Below are 19,722 nucleotides of genomic sequence, written 5' to 3' on the forward strand. Positions count from 1 at the left end.
AGGCTTCAGGACAGCAGCCAAGGAATCATGGAAAACCTCCTGGAAAGCTCCAAGCATTAGCACACAGACCATCAGCCTGCTGTGGGCACAGGAACAACTGAGGCTGATGAAAACATTCCTGTATTTTAGTAAGGACTTCTATCACCATAAAGCAACTCCACTTGGTGTGACACACTTCCATACCTTATCTTACAACACAGATCTAACCCTCACAAGGACTTAGCACAGTAAATATTATCCATGTTTTACAAACTATGAGACTGAAATGGAAGTTAAACAACTTGCTTATGTTATGAAAAAAATGAAGTCAGGATCCCAATTCATATTATGTCCACAATAGCACTACTCTCAATGTATAAAAGCAACCCTCTAAGATTCCTGTATGCCTCTTCCTCATGCCCAGGTTTCACAGAAGATGCCAGTTCAATTTGGAGTATATCTCAGTTGTGATCAGGATGTTTTAGTGGAACTGTCTGTCTGGCAGCCAGCTGGATGGTCACATCACAGAGGAGGACTTCCAGATCTTACATGGGAAACTGTAGTCAAAGAGCCTCCACCAAAACTAAGGGTGTAGGTCATTAACACCAAGGTGAAAGCAAAGTCCTCAAGAGCTCTAAAGTCCATGAAGAGCACTGCAGAACCAGCCACAGAACTGAGGTCTGGAACAGGGAAACACCTAGGACAACTGCTTGGTTACTTTTTTCTCATTGTTGACACAAGATACCCAATGCCCTAAAGTTAAGAAAAGGAAGTTTTATGTAGCTCACAGTTTGTGGAGGTTTCAATCCATAATCATCTGGCTCCAACGCAGCATGGAGCAACAGTTCATGGTGGCGGAAGACAGCAAAAGCAACAAGAGCAAACAGGGAGGAGCATGAGACTCTCCCTGTCCCTTATAGTGTATGTAGGCCACACTCACTGTAGGATAGATGTAGCACTCACACCCATAATCCCAGCACTAAACAATGAATCAGTCACAGATTACAGATTCAGCCATCTCAGAAAAGCACCATCCCCCCTTAACTGCATGAGTCTTTGGGGGAACATCCAGACACAACCATAACAACTTCTGGCCACATTCAGGGCCTTCTTCCTAAAACTTTCTAAGTTAATAGAGAGGTCTTTTTTTTTCTACTCATATACAAAATGGTGCTTAGACCACAGAAAGCCAAGAATCCACCTTGCGTTTAGCTACTTTTGTTCTTAAACAAATAGTCTAAAAGGCAGTCAAGCAGGCAAACCCTTAGGAGCTAGACAAACCTGGCTGGAATTCAGGATCTGCCACTGACTAACTGTGTGGCCTTAGGAAAGTCATTTGACTTCTCTGAGGTTGGGTTTCTTTTTATGTAAAGTGTGACGCGTGCCCCGCTCTGTAGGCCATCACCCAGGGGCTTTTGCAAGGATTCTCTGACACAGCCCACAAAAGCATTTCATAGCCTATTTATGGGCACCAGCAGAGTTTCACAATTAAATCTTTGTGGTCACTTTCAGCAACCACAGTCAGTTTTGACCCTTACCCCAGGGCTGGAATTTTGAGTGAGAAGCATCCTAAAATGTTTCTTGGGAAACATCATAGCCAAATTTCAAGCCTGGGAAGCTTTCCATGGAAATCTATATTCTTGATAGCAATTCTTACTTTCTTAAGGTGCATCCCTACAACCAGGGAGTATTGCAGAGACAGTTTCTTAGAAAATGACCATCCAGTCAGTATTCAAGGAGTGACTACTACTAAATCCAAAAGGAGGACACATCCAGGTAAGGCACTGCTAAAAGATAATTGTGGAAGGATCTTAAATCCAGACCAATGGACCTAGATAAGTGTGTAGTATTCAAGAACTAGGTCCCTCATCTGACCCCATGCAACACATAGCCCTTGTAGACTCACTTTCTCTGCAGAGTGACACAGCCACCAACAGCTGTGGAACATCAAAAACAATACTTCTGGGGTCTCAAGTTACCCCTTATCCAACATGAGAGAAAGAAAACACATTTCTGGGTCTCTGCCTCTTTATGTTTTGCTTCTGAGGAACAAATGTCAACAAGATATAGGATACACTGCTCTGTTTGCCACTACAATGCACAGAACATAATTTTACATGAAGCTACACTCGCTTAATTGTGATACATTAAGTATTACATTCATTGTTTCTGAAACTGGGTAGAAATGAATAATTTATTTCAGACAAAGGAAACTCTTGAATATGAAATGCCTCATCTTTTAAAATTACAATTTGGAAGACAAGAATGAAAAACTACCCAGAGCCAGTGAACCTTATACCGCTAATAGAAAACAATGCTTCAACTGTTTCTACTTTGTTTGCAAACATTACATTTTTTAAACATTCTTGAGAATAATCAAGGGAATAAAAAAAAAAACGCTAGGTTTTCACTATGCTCACATCCGCTCCAACACAGGGCTTGCATATCCAATAGTGATTTTCTGTGCTGGGTGAACCTCTACCCCTCTCTCACTATTGTGCCCTCGCTCACCTAAAATCCATCCTCTGCATCTCAGGGCCACTTTCCTGCATCTAGTTCTCTTCCTCCTTTCTTCTTCACCCCTCAAGGGACTTTCCTGGGTTCTGCACATTCTTTCTGGCTCAAGGTCATCTCCCTAGCACTTAGCATGGTACCTTGTACACGGTAAACTCCAGGAAAATGTGAGCTATGGGTGCTTCAAGAGCAGATAACTAATGTTCAGGAGTAAACTGAATTGGAGATTATTATTTAAAGTTTCTTTTTATTTTTTTTTTACAGTAGAAGAGATTTAAATACATTCAAATAACCTACTATGCTTGCTGCAAGCTAATAAACTGAGGGAGGAAGAAGGGAGGTAAAATGCATGTAAAAGGAACACATTGGCAATCACTCAGCTCCCATTTCCTGGGCAGTTCATAAGTGCCAAAGCACACTAAATACCCTCTAAGTGTTACCTCTAACAACCCTATGAACTAGGTACCATTATCATCCCATTACAGAACACCAAGAAGGCTGCCACCTATGTTTCCACCACTGCTCGTAATTGCTGGCATGTGGAATGTGAACCAGGGTGTAATTGGTGTCAAGACTTGTTCCAGAGTTCTATCAAGCATAATTTCCTAGGCTCATCAGGACCTCGCCCCCTGCCACTCCCTGCGCCCACTCCAGATTCTAGAATGACTGCAGATGGTCTGCCTGGTGGGTCTTCCTGTAAGAGAAGCACCAACAGTGGAAAGGGCAGCACCACCTACCTCCCCCCATCCCCACGAGGTCATTAAAGCAATGTCCTAAATAAGGAAGGAAGCAAAGCAGAGCTGCACTGCGTAACAGCTGGCTGCAGTTCCCAAAGCCCACCATCCTCCTGCTGCCCTGAGGTTTGTGGGCAATGCTTTCAATTAAGACAACTCCCTACAATGAGAATCTTGGAGTTTTTATTCAGACACTCTTGTGAAATGTTCCAGATCAAGTTGAGAATTTGGCATAGAAAACAGCTGCCTAAGACATAGGATTTAAGAAGCCAGATGAAGAAAATAATAAGTAGGAAATAAGTGAAAAAACAAAGTCCTATGTGAAGTTCTCCAAATAAGACACCTCTTGTGAGGGAGCCAGAGGTCCATAGGGAAGCTGGGCAATACCATCCTTCCTTGCAGGGTGACAGTGCTGGCCTGAACAACCAAAGCCTAAATGTTTGTCACTGTTTGCAAGTGACAAAACAGAAGGACTCCTGAGTCCAGCCAGAGGGCAGTGCATTGGGTACCACAGAAAGACAGGCAGGGAGCAGTGCTTCATACTGACCACAGTCGGGCCCATGGGGCAAGCTCATCTTCACCAGTCTGTGACTCTGCAGTGAAGAGCTATCAGTGGCCCCATTTCTCTGCCAAGCAAAACACCTGGTATCCAAGGCACATTCAAGACTTCCATGACACCCTGCACTTCTTCCTTCTGATGCTTATCTGCCTTGCTGTCCTGCTCTACAGATACCCCCGACTCGCCCTCCCAGGACCTCACAGTGAGGCCCAGGCAGCCCCACTGACTGCGCCTCTACCTCCTGAAAGCCAAGTGCACACAGCCCACCTTTCAGGATGGAGAGGAGCAGACACAGAGGGGCTGCCTGGACCTCACCTGGTGGTTCCGGGCCACAAGTGAACCACAGGCTTTGCTTTCAGGGAGAGCCTCATGCTTTCCCTCCAAAAGAAGTCAAGTCTGGGAGGGAGAAGCCTGAACCTCACCCAACTAGAGCAGAGGCTGGCAGCAATGTGCCTCTGCCCTTGTGGTTTACCTCCTCAGAAGACCCTCTATGAGGCTTGAGTTAGGACATATGCGCTTGTATAGTCTAGAAGCACCCAGAGCACCTATTTGTACTTTTACGACGTGAAACTACGAACTCTCTGGAATTTCTATTATTCTACCATGTTGGCCTATGCAAATGGCAACTTCATATGAGCTTGAAAAACCCCAGCAATGCTGAGGTAAATTACTATCGCCCTTCCTTGGCTTTACCGAGGCCCAGGCCAAGGCCCTGCATCTAGCAAAACTGCCTGTCTGCCAGCTCTTCTCCCCTTCGCCTCACCCCTGATGCTCCCACCATAGCAAAGGGCCCATTGTAACCAACCTAGACACTCTGTCTGAAATGACCTCTCGGGGGACCAGCTCCTCTCCACCACAAAAGCCAGCTCAGAAATCCCCTCCAGTGAACCTTCTCTGACCCACAACCTCTTCTGGTCAATTATTCCCGCCTTAGGGCTACATTTGAGTTATGTACAGAGTTCTACGCAATGAGCAAAACTCATTTTGTTTATGCTTATCCCAAAAATTTAAAAAAAAGAATTCTTGCAAGGTAATAAAAAGATTATACTCCCCCGTGAGTCACTGGGCTTCCCACTAGTAGCACAGTAATTGATCTGATAGAAATAAAATTCTAGCACCTGAAAAACAGGAACTGACCAATTTGTGTCTTCATTCTGAAATACATAACTACATAACTTCATAACATATGAGTATGTTATATGTGTATATGTGCATTATATTTAACACATGGGATTCATGTGTATGTACATCTGTAACATTACATAACATGAGAATATCATACATGTCTTTTGTATGTAACAGTTTTATACAATACTAAAAGCACACACTTTTGTGGACACTTAATAATGAGTGAAAACAAACAATTGTATTCTTCACAGGAACATGCCAACAGCTTTTTTTAAAGCCTATGTTTATGAAATATTTCATTATTCCTGTTCCTGAAAGATTTAAACAAACTCTTGATGGAGCAGATACTGAGAGAACCCTGTTCTGGGGAGTCCTTGGTAGACCACTATTTTTTCTCAAATTTAGGAATAGTAAATGGCATTTTGATGGGAAACTGACTAACTAGGAAGAAACTCTGTCCTTAATTCACCATTAGAAATAACTGTCCATCCCATGATATATATCAATACTGTTAAATATGTATATATTATATATCATACATATTATATATTTTACATATAACATAATATTCTCATTATCTCATATATGTATGTATATCTATGCATTGTGCAATATATATCACATATAAATATATAATTATACATACATATAACTCCATAAAAATTTTCCATGAATCTTTCATACATTTTTTGTACTTAACTTCCCTGGAACACTTCTCTTGCCCTTCCTGGAGTAGAATGCTGGCTCTACCACTCCACAGGCATATGTCCTCAGCTTTTCACTTGGGCCTCAGTTTCCTCATACTTGAAATGGACCTGCGAGTACTCACTATTAAACAAGGATTAAACAACTAATTACATGTAAAACATGTCCCAGATTGTGTTTAGAAGTCCCTCCAAAACTTCACATGGTCACAGGCAGGCTTTTACAGAGGTGGCTGAATCTGGGGAGTGTGACTGATTCATGGTGCAGTGCTAAGTTTAATGGTGCTAGGATTAAGGGTGTGAATGTTATGCACGCTAAGGGTAGAAAACTGGGTACAATATAAGGACAGAAAAAGGCTTGCTACCAGTTACTTATAGTTGTCCTTGCTTGCCTTTGCTGTATTCTTCCCACCATGAACTGTTCCTTCTCTATGATGTCCCTCTGCCATGCACCAGTCTTGGAGCCAGCCAAGCATAAACTTTACAAACTGTGAGCTAAATAAACTTTTTTCCTTTAACTCTGAGTGTCAGGTACTCTGTCCTAGCAATGAGGAAGCATCTTGGTTTTAAATAAACACCTAGCACATTGCCTCCTGCAGCTCTCACAATTATTGTTTTTATTTCTTCTAAATTATCATTTTCAATTAGGGGTACATGCAAGGGTTCAACCTGGTCATTCCTTTTCCCATCTAAATGCTACTTACTATTCCTAAGCTCAGGAAAAAGCAGTGGTTTTGTTAAAGACTGCCCAGAATTTAGTGATCTCCTGGTATCTGCTTCATCAGAGTTTATTTGAAACTTGCAGGAATAAGGATCAATGAAACATTTCATAAACATAGCTTTAAGAAACCTGCTGGCCTGCTTCTATGAAGAATGCAATCAATGCTTATTTTCATACTTTATTAAGTGTACACAAGATGATAATATGCAAAAAGGAATCAGAAATAACATTTTTGACATGGTGCTTCCTAGGTGATTCACAAGTGATACAAAGGAAAGCAGTACCAGAGTGATGGAAGACAAATAGCATATTAAGTCACCATAAAGTGAGGCTCAACTATGTATTTCTATGTATCACTATGTAATGCTATTTATATGACAACATGACAAAAAACAGCTGTAGGCATTCTGCTCTACTTTAGAAGTCTTCCATTCCATGAAAAAGACAGAATCCAAGAATTGCTTCTTTGGTTAATATTTCTGCAGTTCCACAGGAATGGTTTTAATAGTGTACACATTCTGGGTTTGTTGTCAATTAAGAATCCATCAGAATGCAGATCTAAATATTAAAATAATAAGTACTGGCTTATATTTCAACTTTAAAGGCTCTGTGTCAAACTATTTTAAGGGGCAGGCCCAAGAAAGAGAAAGTTGTAATTAAACAGGAAGGGAAAGGACTAAATACTTCTTTCTGAATAAAGCACACAGCCCTGTGCTTAAAACATCATCTTGTACGAGCAGAAAGCGCACTGTATATGGAGTCAGGAAAACAAAAAGTGTGTCTAAGCTCTGACACATATTGGCTGTTTGGCCCTGAGACAGTTGCTGGATCTCTCTGAACCTGAGTTTACGTTTCAAAAATCAAAGTGCACAATACCTATCTTTTAGCACAGTGGGGACTAAAAGGAAGCCATGCATAGGAACCAGCAGGACAGTGCAGTCCACACAGCAGTAGCTCCCCAAAGGGGCTCCTCACTGGCCTCCCCTTAAAAACAATGTGAGTTTAAAGAATACATAGCTCTGGGATGGCTAGGGTCCCAGAGGGAACCCAAAAATAGGCCATTTGACCAAATGATTAAAAGTCTGTCATATGCTAATGTGGGGACAGGGCGGACCTTGGGCCGATTTAGTAGCAGTAAATTGCAATTGATTTTCAAAGAAATTGCTTGTTTTTCCCCTTCCTCAGCTGTGTCACCCTCTCTCACACACAGCTGCCTTTGTCACAGCCAGGAACAACTGAAACACATGTCAAGGAAGATCTTTTTGAGGCAAAATGCTTGAAATACAGACATCTGCACTATTTACGTGTGTTATAAATACACACCCCCATGAAGAAGTAGATATACAGATATATCTAAACCTGTGTGTGTACACACACATTTATATCGCTGTTTTAGAGGGCTTGCATTTAGAAACATTCTACCACCAGGGCCACATCCTTCTGTATATTCTGCAAATCCCTCAGCATTGGAAGGCAAACCTGAATCATTTTGATTTCTTCAACAACCCAGTATTTGAAGAAAGATCATGAAAGATCCCACTCTTAAAATCCTCTCTTCAAACACTATGCAGCCGTAGCTGTATAAATCTTGGATATGAGGGAAAAAATGGGTAAAAATCACAGAAGATTTAAAAAATCATAATAATAAAGGTTAACAATGGCTGCTTTCACCCCTAATTTCTGATATGGTGATAGACTCTCTTAGAACATTAATTAGAATGGAAAGAGAGATGAAAGAAATGCCCAAGGGACATAATAAATTAGCCCCTTATGCAAATTATCCATTCGTTTTCATCACTGACCCAGCTAGTTGAGTCTCTAAATTACGGGAAGTGGTTAATTTCGTTAACAAAAAAATTCCAGTTGGAAGATTAATTTTTTTTTTAATCTGGGGACTGGGACAACTTAAAGCAACAAATAATTTCTCATTTTTCCTTGCAGACGACTCTGAAGAAGACAACAAAAAATATATGAAAATTAATGCTCCAGCCACCCGGTTCCTGCTGCTAGAAACCTATTAGTTAAACCTTTTCCTAAACAATGGATCACAGCCTCCTAAAGTGAGCCCACAGCTGCTGTGATGCTCAGGTCACTGTGTCACCAACAGAGAAAAGAGACGTCCCCCAAGAGGCACAGATCTGACCAGGTGAAGGGCAACTGAAAGGAGGTGGGGAAATACCAGGATATGAGGAGTTTCAAACAGCAATTTAAAAACAAACTCACACCTAATTCTACTTGTCATCACTGTCCTAGACAATTTATGTTTCCCTGTCCTATAAATTTATGGAACTCTCTTTTTTCTTATCAGTAAAATAAGAGGACTGAACTAGAATGACCTCCAAAAGTCCTACCATATCCACTATCCAGTGATGTTTACTTATCCTTGCACACACAAGGCACTTCTGATAATTTAATTTATTTAGATATAATTTTATGGCATGCATTAGTGTACTGAATTCACTCCTCGCTTCATTTTCTTTCCTAGTCTCATTTTCTCCTTTTCCTAATTTTCTCCATCTCCTTTTTTTACTCTTATCTTCACCCATGTATTCAAATAAGATGCCTTAAATACATTCAAGTTCAAAGTAAGGTATACATTGAATAAATCATCCTTTATAAATGTTATTAATGTGAAAGATATATATGCCAGGATAACAAGTTTCCTTGGCATGAAGAAAATGCTAGCAAGAAAAACAGTAAGTTCGCTGGGGATTTAGCTCAGCAGCATAAGTGCCTAACTTGCAAGCGCGTGGTTATGAGTTCAATCCCGGATACCGATAAAAAAAGAAAAAAAAAAAAAAGCTAGAAAAACAGCAAGTTCTAGAATAATGTAAAACTCAATATATACAACCTGTAAAGAAAGGGAAAATCTGTTAAATATCTTGGTGCGCAGCCATTATATTGTGAAAGGAGCAGTTGACTCTCAGGCTAGGCAAATACTAGCTCAAGGTCACTTAGCTAGTTAGAGGTCAAGGTAAAAGGAAAACATAGAGCTCCTAACTCCTGGGCCAGTATGCTCTGAATCAAACAAGCCCAATTTTATACCTTCTCTTAAGAATTTGATACTCTGTCTCAGAGAGAAGAAAAAAAAAATATCCTTTGGGCTGAACAAGCTAAAAATTTAAGAGATGGCAGAAGGAAATACTTGAGATAACTAAGAAGAAGGAATGAAGACAGGCATATGGGCTATAAATAATTTTGCACTTTGTAACAATCTTCAGTTCAAGCAATTACCTGTCACTCACTGATGTTTTATCTTCCTTTTTTCTGATAACAGGACTTAGTTACCATGCAAAATATTTGATGGTCTCCTCCTTCACAGCCTTCACTGGAATACTTAGGCTTCTGCTGTAAGTGGTTAGCTACTAGAATGTCCCACTGCTTTTTTTCACAGAACTTGAGTTGACATTAATAATACAATGTTGTCTTCAGGAAGTGACAGTGAAACAGAAAGAATCCTCAAGTCATTGCACAGGTAATAGGGTACATGCACACTGGGAAGGGGAAAAAAATGTGTGTATACACATCACATATATACATCTTCACATCTAAAGAAAAAAATTAAGACTCATGTCACATGTTAACTCACAGTGGTTATCTTTTCTTTCCCTTTTTATCCTGTATGTCATTTCATACTGTTATACAATAAAAATGGAATGCTGAGGGACAGGAGAGAAAGAAAATAAAAACCAAAAGTAGTGGTCTGTGAAAGTGAAATGTAAGTGTACTTAGCAGAGCCTTTGGAGACGGAAGCCGCTCCCAGGTTTAAGGTTTGCCCTTCTCAGGGAGCAGTAATTCTTCTGCCATAGGGGTGCTGGGAAGAAGATTTATGGGGTGAGGCTGGAAGAATGGAAATCAGTGAAGCTGAGAAGGAAAGGCTGATCACAAGAATCCTTAAGCACAGTAAGAGCTCAGGCCTGGGTATTCACTTGCTGCAACAAACTCACCTCCAACTAAAGAGCCAAAGGACAGAGCTGCCTGAAGGAGCAGGAAGGATTCAGAGAGGGAAAAGGAATCCCTTCCCCAGAGGGAAGCTAAGCCTTCAGCTGTGTTAGTAAGAGGCAGGACTTTCCTCTCAGGCCTTACAGATAGACTGCAGATTTTTTGTTTCTTGTTCGTAGTACTTTATAAGCAGCCTTCCCAAAGGTTCAGACTGCTACCCACTTCAAGACATAGACTGGTATTCAATGATCAGGAAATATGGTCTGCTGAAAAGAGGCCCAGTCTTGGAGTCAGAACTGAGCCAACAGCTAGCTAGCTAGCATGGCCTCAGTATGTCAAAAATGACCAATATTTATCAAGCATTCTTAGTCCATAAGAATCTATAAAGTGGGTACCATCTTCACCCCATTTTACATCCAAGATATCTAAGACATAACGAACTCAAAATACCTGCTCAAGACAAAGGCAGTTGCAGAAGTGAGGGTCACCAGAGTGAGTGGAATGTGTCCCTTTTCCAACACCAGTGGGCACAAAGGGCAGCAGCAGAACGCTTCCCAGAGCACCAGTGGGTCAGCACGGCAGTCAACACAGGGTAGCAGGGGTGGAAGAGCATATGGATCTGTAAAAGACTGTGAAGGCCGACTCAGGCCAGATGGCTCCAGTGTAGCCCTACGGTACCAATATAAGACCTGGCAGGGAGAAGGTGAGATGAGACTCAGAGAAACGAAAAACAAGGGCAGGGAGTCCGTGAGAAGTCCAAAGCAAAGTTTAAGTGTGAGATTTGGATCACTCAAAATAGAGAAAGGAGCAATGCAACGGGGTAACTGAGACATAGGTGTTGTGCATAACTCAGTTAGAAACAATATATTAAAGCTTACGGGCAGCTAGAGTAGGAGGGAAGACCCTGAGTCACTGCTGAAAGTAGTAGCTGAGGTCCCAGGAACGGATGAAGTTCAGAGAGAATGCAGCAGAAAGAAGCCAACTCGCCTCCTGTCAGCAGTGTCCTGGAAAAGGTTCCAAGGCTACCCTCAGCAATGTGACGCTAGCCAAATGACTTCCCCTCTCTGTGCTGAGAATCAGTAAAAGCAGAAGGTTGGACTAGGTTTCTAAGGATACTGATCTGGCATTCAACCACTAATGGGTGATGGGATGTTACCTCTGAACCAAGAAAGATGATTGGTGCTGAGCAGACACCTGCATGGAAGCCAGTCCCCGTCTTTCCAATGGGAACACAGACACATAAATAAGTCCTCTCAAGATGCTATGACTAACGGCTATCAAAACGGTAAGCACACAGGCAGCATGAGGAAGTCCTGACTGGAAGTGCTTGCCTGGGTGAATTCCAAAAAAGCCCAGAGAGATAAAGCCTGATCATGACCTTAGAGAAGTAATAGAATTTTCCCAAGCCAGTGCAAGGCCATGTGCAAAGGGACAGGAAAGTGCATGTACATGGCATAGCTACAGAATTGTTTTTCCCATGCAGCAAGAGTGGAGAAGGGGGTGTGGGACTTCAAGAATGGAGGCAGCAGGCCCAGGCTAGACAGCAGGGCCATGTGCCATGTGCCAGAATCAATAAAGAAAACTAATGGGGTCTCAAATAGAGGAGCACAGCAATAAGTTGTTTCCAAGAGTGAGGTATAGAGAAAAAGATCAGCATAGCCCTAACAAGTAATATATTCAAGCCTTTCACTCTCATGCTGAGATGGTGTCACAACAATATGCAAAGCTTTTAATAAAGTTTTTTAAATAGTAACAAATAAGATGGTACATTTGCTAAACCAGAAATGCCAACATGACTAACAATTCACAATGTCATGCAGAAAAGGGGACCAAAAGAGCTTAGACACATCTTATCCAATGCAAACCATTTCCAGTTTGAGTCCCTAGTGTCAACATCCTAAGGCTTTCAGGAAGGTCTATACCACTCCAGGACTTGGTAGGGTAGTGATGACAGAGCCAGAATATTGGGACCAAATCAGACTGAGGACATTCCAACCCTGACATGGCTCTTGTGCTACAAACTTTTCTCCTGACCCATATACTGTATCTTCCATTTTGATTCTATGTACTGAAAGCCTGTCTTCGCACTCTTCTCTACAAAAGCCAATCTTGCAACCTTGGAGTCCTTTTCCTCTTGTTGCCAAGAGAGGCTCACGTCCTCCCCACCACCCTCATGATCTTCTTGGGACCATTATACTCTGTAAAATTTTCTCACTACTTTATTTGCCCCTTTTGGAGTAAAAAAAAAAAAAAAAATGTCAACAAGCTCATCATCCTTTTAAGTCACTAATTGCTTCTTGCTGTTGCTTGAACTTTTGAGGAGGAAAAGAGGCAGATCACTCAAGAGCAAAGCTAGCTGTGGTGGGTGGGGTACATGTTAAGCACCACATCCTGAGCTTCCAAACTCCCACACAGCTCTGCCCTCTGGCTCCCAGGAGACTCCACTGAATTCCTCCCACTACCCAAACATCCCCTTGCACCACCTCTGGCTCCCAGGAGACTCCACTGAATTCCTCCCACTACCCAAACATCCCCTTGCACCACTTTTCGCTTTGTATATTTCATGTTCCAGACCCCCTGAAAACCACACTGGCACCAACCCTGGCTAAACTACCCCCTCAAGCCCTTTAGCAAGCCTTCCAGGCCAAAGGCTTCTGCTATCAAATTTCCACAAGACTAGGTCTGCTAACCTCCCACTGAACTTCCAGCCTGACTAGGCCGCTCCATTTCCCTTCTGCAGTTCAGGCTTCAGAACAGATGTCAGTTTTTAGATTCCCCTCTTACTTTTGTTCCCACCAGGTCAAAGATAATACCTCAATATGGTCTTTGGTCTGGTAAATTAACAATGGCAAAGACAGCTGTGGGTTTGAGGAATCCAAAGAAAATGGAAACATAAGAATGTCAAACATGTCAGTGGGAGGAGTCAGCTCACACTTAACGTATATAGATAAACGTACTCTTCACACTGAGCAGAGAAATCCAAATATGGAAACTGATTGCTACCACATCTGTAAAAGGCAGAGACCCTCCTGTGCTGGCTTTCTCGGACAGATATTCACCACAAAAGAGATATTCTAGAAACTCAGATTCATACTATGAAAAGCAACATCTATCATCTTTGCTTCTCTGTCCTTCTCCATCCTAGAAAGGCCAAACTGGATAATATGCATTATTCAGTGACTTAAAACCTCTCGAGGTTCCATTTGGCTGTACCATACCCACTTAAGGAACACAGACACTGTCAGAGGTCAAAGCTCGTTAGTGCTGGAACCTAAACTCAATGCCCTTGAGATATAAAATGAAGCACTAGACAAGGGCTTCCTGACTCTGCTTAATTCATTATGACTTCTGTGTTTTCAGCAGGACAGGTCTCACAAACCAAGATCATTTTACCTGGAAAAGAGCCCTATCTAAGAAAAGGGACCAACACATGAATGAGTGAAATCTGCTCCATGCAAAGATTCTTAAGTCATTTCCAATAATAATAAAATAAATTCAGAGAAGCCAATGGCACCCAGGAATGACCATAGCACTTTGAGTGCAGAAATAAAGATAAGAGTCCAAAAAGCTATGCAGTAGCACAGGGGAGGGATGCTGGAGATGACCTCAATCTTCCTTCAGAATCATGGATTATTATTCACTCCAATGAAATGAGCAAACCAGAGAGGGAAACTGAGTCTTAAAGGACCCTAATTCATAGTAACTCTGAAACGGCCCCTCTGCCTTGCCTGCTTCTTCCCTCTTCACCGTGCAGGGGAAGGTTCATACCCTTCCAGCCACCAGTGAACACCGGGCAATGACATTCCCATGAGGGAGGCAACAGACAGGAGTCATCATCCTTTTAACAGCTTGAGGTTCACCTCAGGTTCCCAACTGGCCAAATCCTAACTTAGTTCCTACAGAAAAAAATACAGCTGGTTACATGAACTTGTCTGTACACCTCTCCTCCACTGTTTGAGCCACTGTCAGGAGTGGACCCATAGGATCATTAGGCAGGGAATTTTGAGTGGAAATTATCAACATTATTCAGGTAACATAAATGCTTCTGATGCTGAATTACCTGTACAGCCTTATATTTTATATTAAAACACATGCTCACATGCACACACAATTTTCCTCTAAATTAAATGCCAAAATCTTGCAGAAGTGTGTTTCTCAAGTCTGATGTTCCTATAAAGATCTCATCCAGGGATTCTGTCAAAAATGCAGACTCTGGTTCTGTAAGTCAGGAAAGGAGCCTGAAATTTTGCACTTTTAAATGACTCCCTGGACTTGTCAGTGTTACTGATCTGAAGACTACTCCCAAGTAGCAAAGAGTAGATATTTATAAGGCCCGGTATCAAATACATTGGGTTTAAATTCTGGTTTATCTTTTAGGACCTTTGTGATCTCAGGCTGGTTTTCTATCTTCACTCTGCCTCAATCTCACCTCCAAAATGAAAATAATGATACCTAAAGAGCCCTTGATGATTACACAAACTAATGATGCAAAGTGCTTCATAGAATACCTGGCATACAGTAAGGGTTAAATAAATGTCAGCTGTTGACTAACATTCATGAGGACAGGGATCATAACTGACTCACTGCCAAAATCACAACAGCCAGAATGCAGTAGGTGCTCAGTGAACATTTGGTGAATAAATACATCATACACTCACACATAATATCAGTATTTTGCATTCTCTTGGTTCTGTGACTTTTCTGCAGGGAAATATTTAGAAAACCAAAACTCTTTATCAGTAGCAAGCCATCAACTAACAGAATCAAATTCAACACTAACCACCAATGTTTAACTACCATGTTTAACCACCAAGAAATATAATTTGTGGGGAATATATGTATAGATATATGGTTGAGAAAATATCTTGACTGTAAATAAATAAAGACAACATCAGTCTGGACTCTGTATGTCATTAAGAGAAATTATTTCCTCACTCATTATTCATGGGCTGAGTGCAAATGTTATGAAAAACTTAAATTCAAGAACTAAGCTTACTACCAAACCAAATGGAGAACTCCAGAGAGAGACAGAACAAACCATGGGAAGCAAAACCAAATTTTATAGACCCACTGGATAGTACATTCTCGCAGAAATGTTCATACTTGCTCAGGAAAAACTAAAAGAAGAATTAACAAATGGTAGAGCTCAATCTTTTAAATCAAAGGCAGACAAGTGAATCCAACCAAAATTCTTCAACAATCTAAGATTACTTTCTATTCCCTAAAGAAAGTGGCATCATTAGATCAGAGCTCATTCCTGGGAGGCACTGTGTAACAAATGCAACAGGAGAATACGATTGCCACCTACAGACAGAAATGGCATTCCCTTTGCCAAGAGTCAGCCAATCATATTTTAATGTGAAAAAGAAATTCAACCAAGTCACCTCCCTCCAACCTCTCCCCAACCACTATACCCATTACTTCATTTAGAATTACTTTTAAGTCACACAGTCAGAATTAGGCATTATGCCTCTTCATTATCCTCATCTTGTTTCTAATTTCCCGGAAACACTATACCATTCAACTATCTACTTATACACTATTTAAAAGCCAAAGAATAGCAAGCCAATGGATTTTAAGCTGGCAAAGGTAAAGGCATCAGAGTAAAAATGTAAATTTGCTTACCTGATATAAATGGGACCACCCGGAATATATCTGACAATCTGCTGTTAACTGGTTCATATGGAGAATCTTCCAGTAGATCATTTCCTGCAACAGAAAGATTGGGCTCAGATCTGAAAAATAGTTGCATTTCACTCAGTGTGTTGCTGCTTAACCTTAATTACGTTATGATTACGTTACGTTATGATTGTATGACAAAATGATACTAAAATTTTCAAAGACTTCAAATATATGTATTTTGTTGTGGTTAATTTTTTTTTTCATTCCTCTCTCTCTGTTGTCTTTGTTCTCCCCACAGTACCATGAAAACACTGGAGAAAAACGCAGTCTATGTCTTGCCAGAAAACTCTCCCACTCTACAAAGAATTGAAATCACAGACAAAAGTGCCAATGAAACCTCAAGCCTTATTTGCCTTCAGGAGCCAGTGGAAGAAAAATGACCCAGAAGAAGCCACCATATTTGAATGCTCCCCCAAAATGGCATGCAGCCAGAAAACAGGTATTCTGGCTATTAACACAGTCCATCTCTGAAACAGATTTTCATGAATACAGATTCTGGACGAAGTTGTAACTGACAGATCAAATTTTTCAGGATGCGTCTCAGTGACTTATTAATACACAGAATTTTTGTGTCAGATTTACAAACTCAAGCTGCCTTTGGCACAGTAGTACCAAAAATTTCTCATCAGAATGGGTGGCTGTGACAACAGAGCTTTCCCTCCCTGAGCTACTTCTGGTAACCAAAGTTGAACCACAGCAGCTGTTTCCAAACTCAGCTAATCTAAGATGACAAATGGGTTTGATCAGGTTTGAGAGGGGTTAAAGACAGAGTGGATTCCACTGAGTTCTTTTCCCATGTTACAGAATAGGTAGAGGGGAAAAAATGGGGAAACGCAAAATGCTGGGCAAGCCATTGTACCACTTGTCTGTGAAGCCAGCTAGAGAAGCTGCGGGGTTTCTCCAGTGGCTTTTACTAGGTCCCTACTGGGACGTTTTGACCAGGTTTCAAAAAGGCCAGCGGGATCTCAGGACTGCCCCCCACCTGCTCTTGGGTTTTCCAACAACCAGTGGCAACAATCCTGCTCATCCTTAGCAAACACCAGCTGCTGCTGTCCCTAGGGGCCAATGAAAGGTCCTCATTCCGCAGCTGGGGAGAACTGAGCGCAGAATGAGCTTAGCCAGCCGAGGACCAAAGGATCCCTGCCTTCCAGAGGAGTGGGCCGTGAGTGGCAGGCGGCGGGTGCATACCCTGCAGACTCTGGTACATGCTCCAGTAGATGCGCAGGCAGTTCTTCTCCTTTTTCATGCCCCGTTTGCAGCGGCAGTTGTAGAGCGACTTCTGTTTCAAGGCCTCCATGGCGCTGCGGCACTCATCCTTGGCCTCGAGGCCCGATGCCAGGCTGAAGTTGGTCTCCTTGCCTGCCACGCACTGCCTGAGCGTGCGGTACTTGGTGCTGCAGCTCTGCTCCTTTAGGCACTGATCGCTGGCTTTCACGCAGTCCAGGCGGTCCCCGCCGCTGACCTCGGCAGACAGGAGCAAGTCTGCGGGATGGAGGGGAAGAAGCCTGAGTGCGGTCTGACAGGGACCCCCAAACCCCAATCCCCGGGACTGGGCGCGCGCCCAGGACGACGAAGCTCGCCTGGCGTCGGGGGCGCTCTGGGGAGGCAGCGGGTTCACTCCCTGCTCCTCGGAGTTCGTTTTCCCGCCTAGGGAAGCACAGCTGCGGTCCCTTCCGCCCCGGCCAGGACCAGGGGAGGCGCCGCAGACACAACTCGCGGCTTTGGCAAGGTTTGCCCCACATCCTCCAGCGCCTACCGCACCCACTGCCCTGCCGTCCTAGGGCAGCTCGGCCCTAGCGGCTGTCCCGCCTCCCCGGGCACCGGGACTGCGGCCGCTCGCTCTTCGCGCCCGGGCCGGGCCGGGCTGCAGCCTGAGGGCGCTCGGTGAGGAAGCGCGGAGGCGCGCTAGGAGCTGGGCGAAAGGCGGCAGGCGGCGGCCCGCAGCCTGCCCGGCGGGGAGCGCCAAGACGTTATTAGGAGAAAAGTTTTCCTCTCGAAGTTTGCCTTTCGGTCCAGTGTGCGCCCAAACTCCACCTGCCCGCGCGCCTCCTCCAGCTCCTCCGGGCTGGAAAGGGCCGCCAGGCCCGGGGCTGGAGGGTTCACACTCCTTTGCGCCCCCCGAGTCTCGGTCAAAGCCACGCGAATAAAAACCAATCTTGAAGCGCTCCAGGCAGTGCCGCTTCTCAAGCCCAGGGATTTGGGGTCTCCTTACCCCCAACGAAACTTCCTCCTCCCACATCCACCGCAACCGCGCCGCAATTTTTTGAAAGGGGGAGGGGGTGCCGCAAGGCACCCACGGAAACAGACTCAGTAGGTAAGAAAGTCTGTGGAGGCCTCGACTTACCCAGCAGTGGCAGCGCGAAGTACAGGGTCGCCAAGAGCATGGTGCCGGCGCGCGGCTGGTCCCCGCCCCCGCCCCCAAAAAATCCGGAGCCGCTGCTGGGTCTATCCGAGGGAACTCAGCATGCAGCGATCCCCAGATGGCCGCGATTGTCTGGCAGCCTAAAGTTCAGCTCCATCCAGGGCGAGAGGAAACCCCCCCGCCCGTTCGCCGCCGCCGCCACAGGCGACTCAACTCCGGGAGGGCTTGAGGGCGGTAGGCGGTTTTGCTGTTAGGGGTTCAGGTCCGACCCAACCTGGAAGGGAGAAGGCGCTTTAAAATGAGAGTCCGGAGCCTTGAAACCTCCGCCCTCCCCGTTCCTCTCCCCTCCCTCGCTCCCGCCTTGGGGGACTTGACAACACCAGGGTGAAGACCCACCCCCACCCGGGTCCGGGCGCTGGGAATGCATGTGCACGTATGAGGGCGGGGAAGTAGCTAAACGGGCTGCAGCGAGCTGCAGAGGTCGGACGCGGGCTCTCAAAGTCCAAAGGGGATGTCTAACCGTTGCAACCCAAGAGGCTGAGGGCAAGCAAATAAATAAATCAATATTACTTTCCGAGCGCCGCAAACGAAGGCAGCAGCTGCCCCGAGTGGGAGCCCTCGGCGGCGGCGGTGGCGGTGGTGGCTGCTGCGGCGGCGGCTTGCTAGCCAGTTCCGGCGTGGAAAGCGCCCTTCTCCCGGGAAGTTGGCCGCCCCCTCCTCTTGCCAGTGCGCCAGCTCTTTCGCTGGCTCTGCCGCCGGCCCTCCGCATCCAAACCACCAATCGCTACACCCGGTCGCCGACACCTCCCCCCCCCCTCACTCCTCACCCCCGAAGCTCGCCTCCTTTCCGAGGCAGACGGGGAAAGGGACCTGCGTCCCGGCTGTGGCTGGAGCCCGGCTCCTGCGCCCCTGTGCGCTGCGCCTCCACTCCCTCCTCAGCGGCAGCGCCTTCCCCTCACTGACTAGGAGCCGAGAACTCAGCGCGTTCACACTACTGCTCCAGAGAAGAGTGCACGGCTTCTCACCCGTGCGCCCTGGCAGGTGCAATCGGCCGCCACAAGCAACCCTACCGGAAGGTACCCCAAAGTTAGCCTACAAGATGGAAAACAGTGCTTGGAACAAGAGAGAGGGAAAAGGGCGATGGGTTTTCAAACTGCACGAGAGAACTCCAGAGGCCACCGACCTGGACTCAACCGACCGCATCCAGCTGTAGCGAAGAGCCAGTTTGTTTGTTTATTTATGTATTTATGTATTTATTTATTTATTCATTCATTCTTGAGGGGGTGGCTCCTCCTTTTTCTCCTCTCCCTCCTCCTTCTTCTCCTCTTCTTCCTCCTACTCCTCATCATTCTGGGCTCACTTTCTCTGTGCTAGGAAAAAAAAGATAACGTAATCTT

The 19,722-nt window shown here is 44.3% G+C and overlaps 1 protein-coding gene across 3 annotated transcripts in view; it reads right to left on the minus strand.

The window, feature by feature from the left end:
* Positions 1 to 19,273, minus strand: part of Gfra1 (GDNF family receptor alpha 1) — a 201,315-nt gene extending 182,042 nt beyond the window's left edge. For 2 of the 3 annotated variants that reach the window (XM_063244810.1, XM_003479324.5), the window contains exons 1-4: positions 18,896 to 19,054; positions 18,308 to 18,599; positions 17,152 to 17,445; positions 15,907 to 15,990 (exon numbers count right to left, since the gene is read on the minus strand). In XM_063244810.1, the coding sequence (XP_063100880.1) occupies positions 15,907 to 15,990; positions 17,152 to 17,445; positions 18,308 to 18,347 (418 nt within the window). In that variant the 5' untranslated portion in view covers positions 18,348 to 18,599; positions 18,896 to 19,054. Of the gene's footprint in view, positions 1 to 15,906; positions 15,991 to 17,151; positions 17,446 to 18,307; positions 18,600 to 18,895; positions 19,055 to 19,152 lie in introns of those variants that run through there. The other variant, XM_023561417.2, reaches the window with a different exon arrangement.
* Positions 19,274 to 19,722: the final 449 nt, after the last annotated feature.

This window comes from Cavia porcellus, unplaced genomic scaffold, assembly GCF_034190915.1.
Source record: "Cavia porcellus strain 051 isolate PalLab524CR breed Dunkin Hartley unplaced genomic scaffold, mCavPor4.1 scaffold_2, whole genome shotgun sequence".
Taxonomy (NCBI): Eukaryota; Metazoa; Chordata; class Mammalia; order Rodentia; family Caviidae; genus Cavia; species Cavia porcellus.